This window comes from Heloderma suspectum, chromosome 13 (genome assembly GCF_057233095.1).
Source record: "Heloderma suspectum isolate Gila_16-S chromosome 13, 16-S_ref, whole genome shotgun sequence".
NCBI classification, from domain to species: Eukaryota; Metazoa; Chordata; class Lepidosauria; order Squamata; family Helodermatidae; genus Heloderma; species Heloderma suspectum.
In genome coordinates this window covers 6,983,362-6,998,818 of record NC_139470.1, presented here as the reverse complement: position 1 = coordinate 6,998,818, position 15,457 = coordinate 6,983,362, and the positions used below count along the sequence as shown (strand labels likewise).

Sequence of the window (15,457 nt, the reverse complement as noted above, 5' to 3'; positions counted from 1 at the left end):
TACACCCCCACACACAGAAAGAATCCCTTGTCTAATTTGCCAGCAGCCTAATAAATAATTCTCTTTGCCTTCTCTCTCTCTCTGTGTGTGGGGGTTCTCTTTTAAACATCAAATGGGGCAGTATTTTTTAAAAGATCTTGAGAAGGCAAAAGCCTATTTTAAAGTTTATTATCTGTCTTCTTTGCAAACAATTAATTAAAACATTAACAATTACATTACAATACTTCATGATAATCTGGAGATTTTGAAAATAGCCCCCCCACACACACACACACAAATACACACTGAGTAACACGCAACTTGTTAAAAAAAATCATTTGGAACGTGAGCTCAGTTCAGATATAACACCAAACCACAGTTAGCCATTCCATCTAAACCAGGCCAACTGTGGTTTGCGCAAACTAATTTGCCGAGTTCAAATGGAACATCTGCAGCTCAATGGTAGAGCACCTGCTTTGTGTGGAAAAAGTCACAGGTTCAGTACCTGACATCTCCAGTTAAAAGGATCAGTAGCAGGTGATAGGGAAGACACACACCCCCCCCGAGACCCTGGAGAGCCACTGCCAGTTGTAGTAGACCAGGGGTGGGGAACCTCTAACCCAGGGGCCAAATCTGGTCTTTGGGATACCCCAGATGGCCACACCCCCTTCTCCTGGCCATGCCCCTTCTCCTGGTCCTATTGCCTTTCCCCCAACCATATTCTTTTTTTGTGGTTTCCAGCTTTTGCACAGTTTTTTCCCTATTCTAAAAGGTTGAAATGTCTCTCCTAAGGCTTAGTTACTGCCAGTAAGAGTTTAAAGCTAAAATATGTTTGCATTTAATGTATTTTGGTCCTTTTCCAAGAGCTTCTCTGAAACTGAATTCAACCCTTGGACTGAAAGAGGTTTAATGCCCCTGTAGTAGACAATACTGAGCTAGAAGGACTTGTGGTCTGCGTTGGTATAAGGCAATTTTCTACATTCCCTACATTAAAAAAAGGCAGTTTGGGATTTGGATGTGGGATCTACAAAACAGGAAAACAACAGGGAGAATTTGTCATTTGCTTGTGAGCAAATGGTGCCTTACTGGATAGCAACCATTGTCCGGATCCAGAGAGGTACAATGCTTATTTACATACAACTGCCTCTCTGAGGGGGAAAGCACCAATTAAAACAGGAAACAAAATACATTTTGGATTTGCACAGAACATATTGATGGAGGGAGCAATCCTAGGGCCCCTATATGGCATCTGAGCACAGACAGTGCTCAGAGCTGGGAATCAGAGCTCCAAACCCCCTCCCCCTCGTAGCCTGCACGGAAAGAATCACACCAGCTGCTCTCCGAGGTCAGGAACTCAACCTTGGAGAAGGGCAGGGAGGGGAGGAGACTGGAGAGGGCAGGATACGAGCTATCCTGGGGCCTCACCAGCCTCCTTCCCTCTCCCTTCGAAGCTCATCTAGAGAATATGCAGAGCGGGAGGATAAGAACATAAGAGCCATGCTGGATCAGATCAAGGGTCCATCTAGTCCAGCACTGTGTTCACACAGTAGCCAACCAGCTGTCAACTAGGAAACCACAAGCAGGACACAAGTGCAACAGCACCCTCCCACCCATGTTCCCCAGCAACTAGTGTACATAGGCATACCACCTCAGGTACTGGAGGTAGCACATAGCCCTCAAGCCTAGTAGCCACTGATAGCCTTCTCCTCCGGGAATTTGTCTAACCCCCTTTTAAAGCCATCCAAGTTGGTGGCCATCACAACATCTTGTGGTAGCCAATTCCACAGTTTAACTATGGGGATAAGGAGGCTAAAATCACCTCCGCTGTGCCTCCCACTCTGCATTGGATGATCATAAGCCTCTGAATTCGGAGGTTTATAATCATCGAGGGCAGAAGCAATAGGATTGCACCGTAAGTGTTCTGATTAGTAGCATCAGTCCAGTCAACTCAGTATTTCTGCTGGAACAGGTACATGTGATCAGGAACCCTGACTGCACAAGAGTCTAAGCATGTACAGTTCAGTTGAATTTGTTATTGATTTTCAATCATTTGTACTTTGCTTTTCCTGATCAGCAGTTTACAATTAAGACAGAACAGCAAAACACACTAAAAACCATCAGTAACTGTTTGGTTATTGGAACTTTGGTTATTGGGCGCTTTAAAAACACAGTAAATAAATAACTGTAAAGTATGAAACAAAAAAACAATGCTGATAAATACAAACCCTTCTCTGCCTGTGTACTCTCCACTTGCACCGAACGTACATACAAGGGAGGAGGCTGGCAGCATAATCCCACTTCCTCATCCATATGGTTTACTCAGTGCAGATTTGAAGGAGAGAAAAGGGCCACATATGTAAAAAGCTACTCCCCTAGTTACCTATGGTGAGCAAATGTCCTCTGCAGGTGACTAGGCATGGAAGATTGATAGAAGTTGGTTATTTACTTCTTTTAGTCTACAAATGGCTTAATGTGGGGCAGCTGGACTTGAAACATTCTTATGGGCTAGTAATGTTTGTGGACATACCTGCAAGGCTGCAAACGCCTTTAGTATCCTGTTCCACTGCTCTACTGATCTAATAATTGGGAAGTCTTCCTAACATTCATTCATTCATTTATTTATATACCGCCCAATAGCTGAAGCTCTCTCCCTTAACATCTTCCTTATCCTCCAACTCCATACTTTTCTTAGTATACCTTCTGCCCATTCTTAGTATACCTTCTGTAGAGCAGGCAGGAAGAATTCCAATTAGCAGCGAGAGAAAGAAAGAGAGATTAGAGAGAGAAATGGCTCCAATGGGAAATAGCAGAGCAGCTGGCAACCAGCCGCCAGAAGGAAATAACAGCTTTTCTTCTCCCTTGAATGCTAAAACTGGTAGCATACCTTTTAATCATACTTTGGGCCTTTACCAGTTGATCTCCAAGTATTACACACTCAAAACAAAAAGGACGTAACACCCAGGCTAGACTCTAAAGACAGTCCAGGTGGCAGACTACAAGTTTTCAAATTTGAAGTCTGGCTAGTATAGATGGGTTAACACACACATATGCACATGCATGCACACACCACCAGAAAGTGCCACCGGCATTTTTAATAACCGCAAACAGATGAAGGCTTGAAATTCTAGCAATGCAGTGGTCTCTTGTGCCAGAGCTGTGCATACTCCTGGCCAAAAAAAAAGTATCCAAAATCCATGCCAAAGAATCCAAATTCCATGCCAAGGAAACACAAATGTGCCACTCAGAATAAATTATGGAAAGCAAGTACATTTTCATAAAGTCACTTATAATGCATAATATATCCTCACTGGGGTTTTGCAAAATTTGAGATTTGTTTTTGGCAAGGCTGGAGGGAGGCACAAGAGGAGAATAAGAGCAGGGGATACATCTATGCCAGGGCCAGTAACTCCACCCTGACCTACTGGAACTTTGCCTATAACCCCTCAAGTTCCTGGCCACTTAGCTGACACAGTACTCCTATTTTCATGCTTTTTTCTGTGACCATGAGGAGTGCGCATGCATGCATGCATTTATGGGAGTCAAGATTCTTGCATTTCCCCTAGATGAGGGGATGCAGGACCCCAGGCCTGTGTGCCAAATCCGGCCTGCTGAAACTCCCCAGATGGCCACTCCCCCTTCTCCTGGCCCTAATTATTTCCCACAACTACTGATTGTTTGGTGGTTTCCCAGATTTTGTGATTTTTTTCCCCATTCTAAACTGTTGAAATGCCTCTCCTAAGGCTACTGGCAATGAAATATGCTGCTATTTTTGGAATGTTCTTCCTGTGCCTTTTGCCTTTGGCTACACCCACCACTGGAATGCAGCCCCCAAAAACTTCTCTGAAATGGAACGTGGCCCTAGATTCTGCACTCAGACAGCGTACAACTCATAAAGTCCTGCTTCTCGCCTCGTCATGGTTGGAACACTGATGATGAAAGGATGTCATAATGAGCCACTGCTTGAATTTGGCAGTGCAACCTCCAAATTCTCCAAATTTGGCAGTGCAACCAGGACATTTGGATTCTTCTTTGACCATTCCCACGGACATCTCCGCATAACCCAACTTTTGCTGTTGACAGTTGCATGGGGGCAAGAGTACATAAAAACTCTAAAACCTCATGGAAAAGGCTGTATTTGCTGACCAACTCAAGTGGGCCTTAGGGGCCCACTGTGCATTCATGTCTATTTAATGAGCTTTTAATGCACATTGCGTCAGCATAGTGTACAGCGTGTATGTCCCCACCCCATGCAACAGATGCTTATGTCTCACACGGGTGTGAAATAGCTAGACTACCATGAGATACTGTAGAAGTAAACTGATCTACGAGTGTCCTAGCAAGCTCTTGCAGAGCTTCCCAGTCACATGAATCTGCAATTATGTCATGTAGCACAGCAGTGTCAGAATGGGGCAGGGCTATGCCAAAGAGACAGAAAAATGTACATCATCACCTGGGCAAGGCAGACCTGGCTGTCCAAAGTGGGTGGGGTTACAACCAATGGTGTAGTGGTAAATTCTGAAGTGCAGGAACTCATGATGAGTCTACATAGCCAAACCCACAAGGAGAGTCCAAAATGCTGGCTGCTGTGCAGATCCATATCAACAAAACAGTTCTAGCAGTTTTCATCTCTGCCAGGAGCAGGTCTTTTGTGAAGCTATTCAGCCTTAAATTGCCCATTCAACACCAAGCCACCCCAAAAGACTTTGCATTACAACAGGGAACACTATATTGTTGCTATATAAAATTCATTTCCCCACAACTACTACAAGGATTGCAGGGAAGCTCAGAGGAAACAGGGGAGTCTGAGGGGGTGGAAGATGAGGTCACTGTCCCTGCTAATAAAAAAGTGTTGGCACCGCATCCCTCCAGACCTACATCACTGGTTATAACTCACCCACATTTATACCTCTCAGTACTTGGACTCCAAAATGTGGAAGACAACCGCGTTCTCCACTGCGAAAGCAGCTGAATTAAGATTACCATCCTAAACACACTAGAGTGTAAATCACATTAAATTCGGGGGGGGGGGGGTTGCTTCTGAGTAAACATCCTTCAAGACTGCACTATAAGATTCATAGCAACATAGGAAGCTGCTTTATACCGAGTCAGGCCGTTGGCCCATCTAGCCCAGTACTGTCGACACTGATCGGCAGCAGCTCTCCAGGGTTTCAGGCAAGATTCTTTCCTCGCCTGGCCTGGAGAAGCCGGGGATCGAACCTGGGACCTTCTGCAGGCCAATTCCTTCACTGTGCAAGGTCACACTGGCGCCCACACCACCAGCGGCTGGGTGTGCCCACACGGAGCAGTGCCGGCTCCAGGTTTTGGAGGGCCCCTGGGCAAGACACCCTCCCTGGGCCCCCTCCCTCAGGGAGTCCACCTTCTCACCACCATCGTCACCAACTGCTATTGCCCTCCCTTCTCTTTCTCATCATTGCCACCACTTGCTTGCTTGACAGGCAGAGAGCCAGGGAGCAAGCGGGCCACGGCACCTCCTGCTCCTCCTTCTCACCCCCACCGTTGTCTGGGCCAGAGTGAGAGGCAGGTGAACAAGCAGGTTGCAAGAGTGAAGAGGAGGAGCAAGTCGGGGGGCTCTTGTCAGTGGGCCCCTACTCGGGTGTGGGCCCTCAGCAGGTGCCCGATTGAGCCGACCCTTGACACAGAGCAGCCTGTTTTGGGTCACCTAATCCCGCCTCTCCCTTCATTTTAAATAGCTGACGCCACTTTGCAGAGAGACTGGACGACTCTTTTGTGTAGCGACGCTGGCTCCTTATCTTATTGTACAATAAGTGAAAAGCAGGGTAACAATGTTGAGATCTGCAGACCCACACAAGCAAGAGGAGAGATTCCAGGCTCCATTTTCACACTGGCGTACGCCTTTGGAGCTATTTTGAAATGCACGGAGCCTCTGCCATGCATGCTTGCCATCACCTGGTGTTGGGCAAGGAGAGGCAGGAGCTGCCAAGAACAGAGCACGTGCTGGTAACCGCAGCTAAATTTCCAGGCATTTTAGAACCAGGCACTGCAGATCGCTTCAGATTTTCTGCCCCGTGAGGGTTTTTCTTGCTTGGGCATGGTTTCTGAGTCAGGATCCAAAGCTCAGTTGGCCTGTGATTCAAAAAATCTGCAGTTTGGATGATAATGCCATACGTGAATCATTCACAAATGAATTAGTTTATTAATGGTGTTTTGGCGGGGTGAGGGATAGACTAAGGGGCATGGAATCTTTCCTAATTCTGTCATTTAGGAAAGGAGCTACAAAAAAAAGGAGTGTACAAAGTCACAGAGCGGTTTAAAGAAATGATGTTGTTCACTTTAAAAAAAAGGCCTTTCCCAACTTTTTAGAAACTTACCTCTCCAACAAGGGCTAGCATCTTGCTTTTTGTTTTTAACGCTCAGTCTTCCTGAATTGATATCCTTCAAAATGAAGGTACTCATTGGGCCAGTTTGCACAATCGCCACAGCCCATCATGGCTTATTTAAGCCATGGCAGGTAACGGCACATGCCAGCAGCCAGTTTGAATATTCAAGCCACAGTGAGCAGATCACCATGGCTTATCATGTTGTCTGAACCCAGCGAGAGGGTGTGTTATTGGCGTGATTAGCAAACCACCCACAACCCAGGATTGTGGCTAGGGGATGTGGCTGGTGGATGCTGGGAGTTCTAGTCCAACACATCTGGCGGGCACCAAGTTAGGAGAAGGCTGTTTTATTGCATCAATATTTAATAGAATTAAATATCTGCAGACATATGATCGTACCTGCATTTACATTCTGGCTGCTCAGCTGTTAGGCATCCACCACACAATTATTATTGCTTTTTGCCTATGGGGCTGCCCTGATTTACTGACTACATAAGAATGGAGAAATGAATCTATCAAAGGGAAAACCCTCTCTGGTCCAAGGGAACCCATATTTCTGTGCCAAAGAAACCTGGTTTCTGCACACTGTATCAAGTAGCCACATTTGCACAAATCCCACTCACAATTCATGAGTTTGGCCATCCTTGACCTGTGGAGAAAGGCAAGTAGGAGAGTTCCTACCTTTGCATAAAAATGCCTCTCCCACCCTACACACACGCTTGCCAAGAGGGAGGAATCGCAGCTCATTCACAGAGTATCCACTTTACATGCAGAAGGCCCCTGTTCAATCCCCGGGTTTAGCATCTCCAGTTAAAAGGATCTCAGGTAGCTGGAGATGGCAATTACCCTTCTCTGCCCCAAACCCCTGGAGAGCCACTGCCAGGCGGAAGGGACAATACTGGGCTAAACAGACACATGGTCTGAACCTGGTATAAGGCAGTTGCCTATGTTCAAACAAGCCACAGCTGCTAGGGAACATGCAGGGTTGCATTCATATGCTACCCCTTGGAAACCAGAAGGCAGGGATCTTGTCCAGATTGAGCAGTAAACAATTTATTTCCGACATAGCCAATGCAAGGGGCCATCAAGCAGGAGGACTCAGTCTTCATGCCTGCTGGGCCCCTGCAAAATCACATTCATCTTATTTTGCATCATTCATTTCGGTTTTTAAAAGGTATTTTGCATGCTTTATTCAATTTCCGTAAGTCAAGGTCATGGAGATGTAACAAGATACCGCAACTCTACATTCACCCGGTTGCATGAAAATCTTAATTCAGCCACCCCTCTGGCTTCTGAGATTCACGAGGTACTGCCCTCGCACTTTCAAACCCATCTCCGCCACACAAGGACTAGAAACTCGAAAACATGCCGTACGTACAGGGTAGGATTCTCAACAAGCTGAATTCCACAGCCAAAACCACACTCTGAGTTCCTTGAAAATCCTGACATACGCACAGCCCCAGCTGTTGATCTAAATGGAACATACTTCCAAGTAAGAAAGCAGGATAGGGCTGCAATCCTATGCACTCTGACCTGGGAATAAGCCCCACTGAGCACAGTGAAACTTACTTCCAAGTAACCATACACAGGATTGCATGGTAGGTGTGTTACATTCATTATGAAACGTCCCTCATACACATACTTTTTTCCCATAGTGCTGGCAAAAATTTCCCATTACTAAGAGCCAGCTTCAAACGTTTAGGTGCCAACTTATGCAAAATTAAAGAAATAGGTTCAGTTCCTAGGGACAAGCAGCATCACACTTCTAGGTGCCTCAGTAGCTGGGCACCAGAGAAATAAGCTAAGAAATTTTTATCATGCCTGCAACTCAGCACAGAAACTAATGAAGCACTCCCCTAATTTATTCCTTAGTGGTTCAAGCAGCAAAACACTCCCAAAGATAGTATCAGCTCCCAGACTTATTTACTCTAGAAACCAAACTTCAGCAGCTCATTAAGATCTTTGTTAGAACAAAATAATCTACCTTTAAAAAAACAACTTAGTATCTAGTATACTTTATCTTGGTACCTAGCCTCCCTAACAGGTCTGTGTATGCCTGTTTAAATATACTTACAATACAAGCCAGTCCATAATCACTTGCCAGTTTGTAATAATCTACGGTGAGTAGAAACCAAGTCCAGGTGAAAAGACAAGGGGAAACATCTCTTCTGTCAGCCTATTGGTGAACTACAAACTGATAACTGGAGTACAGGTTGGTAGGCTACCTGGTAAAGCTTTTTGTGAGATAGGAACTTTTGTGGATCTATTTACAAGACTACAAGAGTTCAGAGGGTATGCCTTAGTTAACTGCTTCTGTTAAAGCACTACAGGAGCAAGTGTTTAAATTGCACAGAACTCTTGGCCAATGTTTGGGGTCACAATGGGACATCCCTACTCAAGCTAAAATCTCAAGATACGTAATGATTTTGAACAGTGCGAAGGGCCATAGCCCAGTGATAAGAGCGCAAGTTCTGCCTGCATAAGATCCCAGTTCTGATCCCTGGAATCTCCAGGTAGAGATGGGAGATACCCATCTGAAACCCTGGAAAGCCGCTGCCAGTTATTGTGTAGACAATATTGAGCTAGATCGCTGACAGTCAAATTTGGCATGTCCTCAAAACAGAACGATTTCCAAAGATGACACTCTCCAAAACATGGGGCTGCTAGATCAAGCAGGTGCACGCTTCGGATTTGCTGTTCTTTAGTAGACCCATGAGATTCACTAACCAGAGCCAGGGGCAAAATAGTAGCTGATGAGCCATATGAAAATGGTGGGCTGGGTGTGCAGGGAGGACTGCTACCTCCCGCCCCCCACCCCAGACCACATGAGCTGCATGCTGGGATGACCTGCACATTCAAGTACAAATCTCCATCTGAATTACTACAGATCAGGAATTCTAAAAGTCTAATTTGGGGGATTCTGTTGTTGTTGCTATGTTTAAACCACTGGGAATTAAAAACCCTTACTGTGATCAGCGAGCCAGTGCGGTATAGTGGTTAGAGTGTTAGACTGGGACTCAGGCGATCTGGGTTCTAGTCCCCGCTTGGCCATGAAGCTCACTGGGTAACTCTGGGCCAGTTACTCTCAGCCTAACCTAGCTCACAGGGTTGTTGTGAGGATAAAATGAAGAGGAGAGGACCATGTAAACCACTGCGGGTTCCTTGCAAGAAGAAAAAAAGGGGGATATAAATGTAGTAATAAATATAAAATAAAATTGACCAGTAGATCCAGATCTGTCTTCCCTCCACCACTGTGCTAGATCAATGGGAACAATCACACAGACAGACACACACAACTTCCCAGTTCCCGTTTGGGACCCTGGAAGGCTAAGGAAAGAGCCTTACCAGTTTCCCTTCTTTGCCATCCTTCCTGTGCCCATGCCCCAGGATATCCGTGGAAGAGCTGCTGCCCCCAGCTCTGTTCTCAATGATGCCTGGAGACAAGGAGTAGAAAGGTGGGCTAGGGCTAGGAGGAAGCCCTGAATCCGGGCTATCAAGCAAGCCTTCCCGGTTCTTCTCTTTTAGGCTGTCTTCCATTCCTTGCAGCTGCAGGTGACCCACCATGACTGGGGAGGGAGGCGAGGGCGAAGGCTGCCAAGTTGAGGGAAATCCACCTCCTCTTGCAGGGAGGCAAACAGGGGTGGTGCATGCAGAGGCCTCGCTAGTCGGCCTCCTCTGCTCCTTGTGACTCAGGGCTGGCTCCTGTCGCTCCAGCTGATCCTGTTGGAAGAATCAGAGAAAGCAAGTATAAAGAGACCATTCCAGTGTTGTAGCAGAGCCCGGGCTCACAGGGATGCTGTGCCAGCACTTTTTTATTAGCAGGGATGCTGCGATCATGAGCTACCCCCACCCCTCCTCAGACTTTCCTGTTCCCTCTGAGCCTAGCTGCAATCTCACAGGGGGGGATGAATTTTCCCAGCAACAATATATTGTTCCCTGTTGTAATGCAAAGTATTTTGGGGTGACTGAGTCTTGAATGGGCCATTAAGACAAGGGATATATATATATATGAGAATGTTGTTCCCATTCACAAATCATGTGAAGAAGTCCCATTCACAACTTGGAACGTGAATGCAAACCCAAACAGGAAAGCAATTCTTGGGAAATGTTCACGATTTCCAGAACTTGTATTCACATTCGAAAGTGCATGCCTCCAAATCCACATTTTCATGCTTTAGCCTATGGGGGAAAATGTGCATTTTTGATTGGGAAAAATTGCACACTTTTAAAAATGTGCATTTTCCCCAACTGGGAAAAAAGGTCACTCCCAGTCAGGAACACAAGCAAGGCAAAACAAGCTTCAAGGAAGAATTTGGAGAACTTTTCACCCATCTCTAATTAAGCATTATCAAAGACCTGTTCCTGGTGGAGTTCTACCAGCTGATAGAACTGGTTTGTTGGTATGGATCAACACAGGTGAATTTTTAGACTCTCCTTAAGGGGGTGGCTATGGAAAATACCATGAGGAACTGCACTTTAAAATTTACCATTACACCACTGGACCATTCCCCAACAACACTACATTTCTTAGCGAAGAAGGGAAAGAAGACAACAGAGGGACCACAGCTTGGAAGTCGAGCACAGCAACATGGTCCGCATGAAGAAGGTTCAAGATTCAATCCCCAGCATCTCCGGGGAAGTTTGAGAAAGACCCTTCTCGGTCTGACACCCTGGAGGGACACCGTCAGTTGGTCTAGATCAGGGGTAGCAACTTGGTTCCCTGCAGATATTTGGGGCCACAACACCCATGAGCTCCAGTCAGCATGGCCAATGGTGAGGGATTATGGGAGTTATAGTCCAAAATATCTGGAGGGCACCAGCTGAGCTAGATGGAAAAATCTAAGGCAATCTGATGTTCCAAGCTCAAAACCTTTTCTGAGAGAGAGAGAGAGAGAGAGAGAGCGCGCGCGCGCAAAGCTCAGATGGAGACCACATGGTTTGCCCGAAAAAAAACCCAGGTTCAGTCCTTGGCATTTTCAGTTACAAGGATCATATAGCAGGTGAAGGGGAAAACCTTTCTCTGGCTAAGACCACAGAGAGATGCTGCCATTCAGAATAAACAATACTGAGCTAGATGGACAAATAGTCTGGCCTGTACAAGGCAGCTTCCGAAGTCAGAGTTGCAACAACAGATTTTAGACCCCTACCAAAAGGAGTGCAGAAGATGCAAGGAAAGTGAGTAATTTGCATTCAGATGTTGATGGAGTATATTCAGAGTTGCAATCACTGCACATCATTGCTGTTTCAAACGAACTGCCTTTATTGTTTGAACTTTTAAAATGATTTTACATTATTTTATTCAGGATATTGCTGTTCCCTATCTTGGGAATATTTTACTGAAAAGCAGTAAAAGATGTGCTAGGTTTTTTTTTTTATTAATGTACTTTGCTAAAGGTACAGACTGGGATCTACATGACTGTGTTAAACAGTGGTATTTTTTATTAGTTCTTTTAAATGGGCACACACAATAAAAACAAGCTGGTGCAATCCAATACATGTTTACCTACAAGTAAGTCCCACTGTATTCAAACTCCCTGACAGCACAGCTCTATACATGTCTACACAGAAGTAGGCCCAACTGAGTTCAATGGGGATGACTCCCAGGTAAGTGGGTCTAAGATTGCAGTCTAACAGTGCAATCCTGTACATGTCTACAAAGAAGTAAACCCCACAGAATTCAATGGGACTTAATCTCAGGTATGCGTGTATAAGAACTGCAGCCCAAGTCTACAATCCTATGCATAAATTACTCGGGAGTGAGCCTCATTAAACAGAGTGAGACTTACTTCTGAGGAAACATGCATAGGATCTGTGCTGTAAATTACTTGTGAGAGATAGGTGTGACTCTGTTGAGTACCACCACCCCAGTATTTTATTTATTTTAAAACATTTATATCCCACCTTATACCTGAAGAGTTATTCTGTAGTGGTTAGCCCAGGACCAGGGAGATCCAGGTTCAAATCCCCACTAAGCCATAGTGCTCACCGGGTGACACTGGGCCAGTCTCTATCTCTCAGCCTAACCTACCTTACACGGTTGTTGTGAAGATAAAGTGGAAGGGGGGGACCAAGTGCTGTCTTGTGCTGCTTGGAGGAAGGAGGGATAAAAATACAAAATTGAAATAAATAAAATAATAATGCCATAATTTTTGTCCCTTCCCTGACCTTCTGTCTTTGTAATTAATAGCCTGATCCTACGCGTGTTCATTCCAAAGCACACTAAGATGCCACGCTTGCGTTTTAGTACATATGCTTAGGTAGGATTTCAGCGTTAGAGCTAACTACAAGTCACCATCCCTGGACACAAGACACTGCTCTTCTATATTTCACGCACACTGCACTTAACACAGTGGTAGTGCTCAATAAAAGTTAAGGGATCTTTAAATAAGAAAAGCAGGTCATTTCATGAGTTGTTCAATGCAGCCAAAATTGAACAAACCCATTGAACAAACTGAATGTGTGAACACTTGACTCTTCTATGGGTAAAAAAATATTGGGCTAAATACTGCGGGGGGTTGGAGGGGGGAAGCGCAAACATATTTCTAAAGAGGGAGGATTTATGGGGGATGCTGATGTATATTTCCCCTTTTCTCAAATCTAACTACTAACTTTTTTTCCATGAGCAGGCCCCTTTATCCCCCCCCCCCCAGACCTGCCCAACGGAGGATCCAATCTTCCCCCAATAGGGAAGCAGAGTTCAGAGGACAATTCCCCACCACCACCACCCAAAAAACCATAGCGGAGAGGGGGGGACAAAAAGGCCCTCTCGCAGGCACCGAGCTTTACCCAAACCTCTCCAAACCAGCAACCCCCAAATTTGCATTAGGGCGCACGGGTTTCTCACCCCCACCCTGCCAGTATTGGTAGCCACACCGTCGGCCTCAGGGAGAAACTACTGTCCCGGGAGAGGGAGCGCGCACTCGGGGGGGGGGGGGTAGGCAGGTTTCCTTCGGTCTTCTCAGCTGAGCGGTCCTCCACACGGCTACGACTCACTCCACCCTGAAGCCTCCCCGCCCGTCGGCCCCCTTGGAGAAACAAGAGCCCCTCACTCACTGGAGCCCAGCGCCGGGAACGAGGAGGAGGGGAGAGGCACCTCCAAGGAAAAGGGCGTGCACGGGGGGCTTTCAATCCCTTCCCCCCAAAGGGGGGTTTGATCCCCCCCCCCGCGCGCGCCTTTGCTCCACAAAGAGCTCCGCGCCCCGTCCTTTAAAGATCCGGATTCGCTCCGCCGCAGCCCCCGAGAGAGCCCAAGCGTGGCGATCCCGAATGGTGATCGGGCCGAAGGGCAGGAGGCCGGCGGCGACCCGGGCGAGCCCCCCACCCCCAAAGCGGCCATTTACGTTTGAGCGCGTAACGAGTCCCTGCTCGGCTCCGGCGAGGTGCAGCGGCGCGCCGCCTCGCTCTTTTCTGCGGGGCTCCGACGTGCCCGGCTGGCTGCAGGCAGGACGGCGCGCTCCGAGCGGGCGGAGAGGGCTATTAAGCTGACACGGCGGCGGGCTGCGTTCCTCCTGCCGCTGCCACCGCCGCCTGGATTAGCTCCAGCTCCGGCCGCCAGGGAGAGCCTTGCCCGGCCCCCATCCAGACCCCTCCTACTCTTGCGCAGCCGGCCTGCTGGCGCGCCCCGAGCTCAGGGGCCTGCGGGCTGCGGCAGGGGAGAGAGGCGCGCGGGGAGAGAGGCGCGCGGGCGGGCGGGCGGGGCGGGGCAGGCGCCAGGGGGCTCTCTTCTTCTGCCAGCCCGCAGCCCCCTCCGCTCTCTGCCTCTACCCACCCCTCGCGTTTCTTCTCTCCTGCCTCTCTCATTCTCCAAACTGGCTTTCATGGCTTTGCGGATACGCGTGGAGCGCACCCGCATCCCAGCCCCGCGCAACCAGTCCAAGAGAAAGCTGGTCATAATAATAACGCAGAGCCTTGCGGCACCTTAAAGACAAACACATTTAGAGTGCAATCCTATGCATGTTTAGACAGAGAAAAGGCCGACGACTAGCCATGCATAGGGTACATGGGGTACATGCACCCCCCTAGGGTACAATCCTATGCATGTTCAGACAGAAAGAAGTCTGACGGCTTCCAGCATGCCCCAGCGACCCTACAAAGACCTGGAGCTGTAAGGCTCGCTTCTGTCTAAACAGGCATAGGATTGCACACGTATTCTGTCATATGATCTTATTCTGGCATATAAACTTTATTATGGCATATATTCATGCATAGGGTTGTACCCTTAGGGAGTGATCCTATGCATGTTTAGACAGAAAAAAAGTCCCAACAACTCCCAGCCAGACTTGCTGGCTGGGGGATGCTGGGAGTTGTTGACTTTTTTTCTGTCTAAACATGCATAGGTTTGTGCTTTTATTCTGGCATATAAACTTTCATGGACTACAGCCCACTTCATCAGATGCATGGAGTATTATGGAGAGTTTCGGTTTTATATACAGTATTTATTGCGGGTTGGGGAGAGAAATAAAAGAATGGTAAAACAGTAAGATCAGAAGTACTGACCGTGACAATCACATTATTAACAGTGAAAACAGCAAAAAGTCTTGTGTTAAATTCCAATTGGCAGATCGAAGGTGTCGTGCATCTGATGAAGGGGACAGTGTATGCAAAAGCTTATGTCAAAATAAATTGCGTAGTGTTTAACGTGCCACAAGACTGTTGTTTTTCTGCAACAGACTAACACGGCCACCCCTCTGGAAATTGTTAACAGCGGCCATTCACAGTGCAGTTGTTGCTGATAACACCACCATCCTGGTATAGACACGCTCACCAGGGCCCTGGCAAGGCCTTTTGTTGCCTGAGGCAGAGCCCTGTCCCTTGCAGTAAAAATACAACAATAATAAGTTAAATAACCATGTCACACACAAAACAAAGATGGTTGTGTAGACTGTAAGAAAAAATCCAAAATCTCTATTAGTGTCATACCTTTATTAGGCCAACCAAAAGATGACCCCCAGAAATGTTCAAACTTTCCATCAGACAAGATGTTATAAGACATCTGGAGAACTTGAAAGCTTGCACTTTTTGTGATCTTTTGGTTGGCCTAATAAAGATATTACACTAATAGGGACTCTGGAATTAAATAACCAACAATTTGCTGCCTTTTCATATCTAAAACCAGGTGG

At 46.8% G+C, this 15,457-nt stretch overlaps 1 protein-coding gene across 1 annotated transcript in view; it reads right to left on the bottom strand.

Annotated features, from left to right (window-relative positions):
* RFLNA (refilin A) overlaps window positions 1–13,929 on the bottom strand; it is a 30,223-nt gene extending 16,294 nt beyond the window's left edge. The window contains exons 1-2 of the mRNA XM_084820471.1: window positions 13,679–13,929; window positions 9,684–10,058 (exon numbers count right to left, since the gene is read on the bottom strand). Of these exons, the coding sequence (XP_084676597.1) occupies window positions 9,684–9,902 (219 nt within the window). The 5' untranslated portion in view covers window positions 9,903–10,058; window positions 13,679–13,929. The remainder of the gene's footprint in view (window positions 1–9,683; window positions 10,059–13,678) is intronic.
* Between the last annotated feature and the right edge of the window lie 1,528 nt (window positions 13,930–15,457).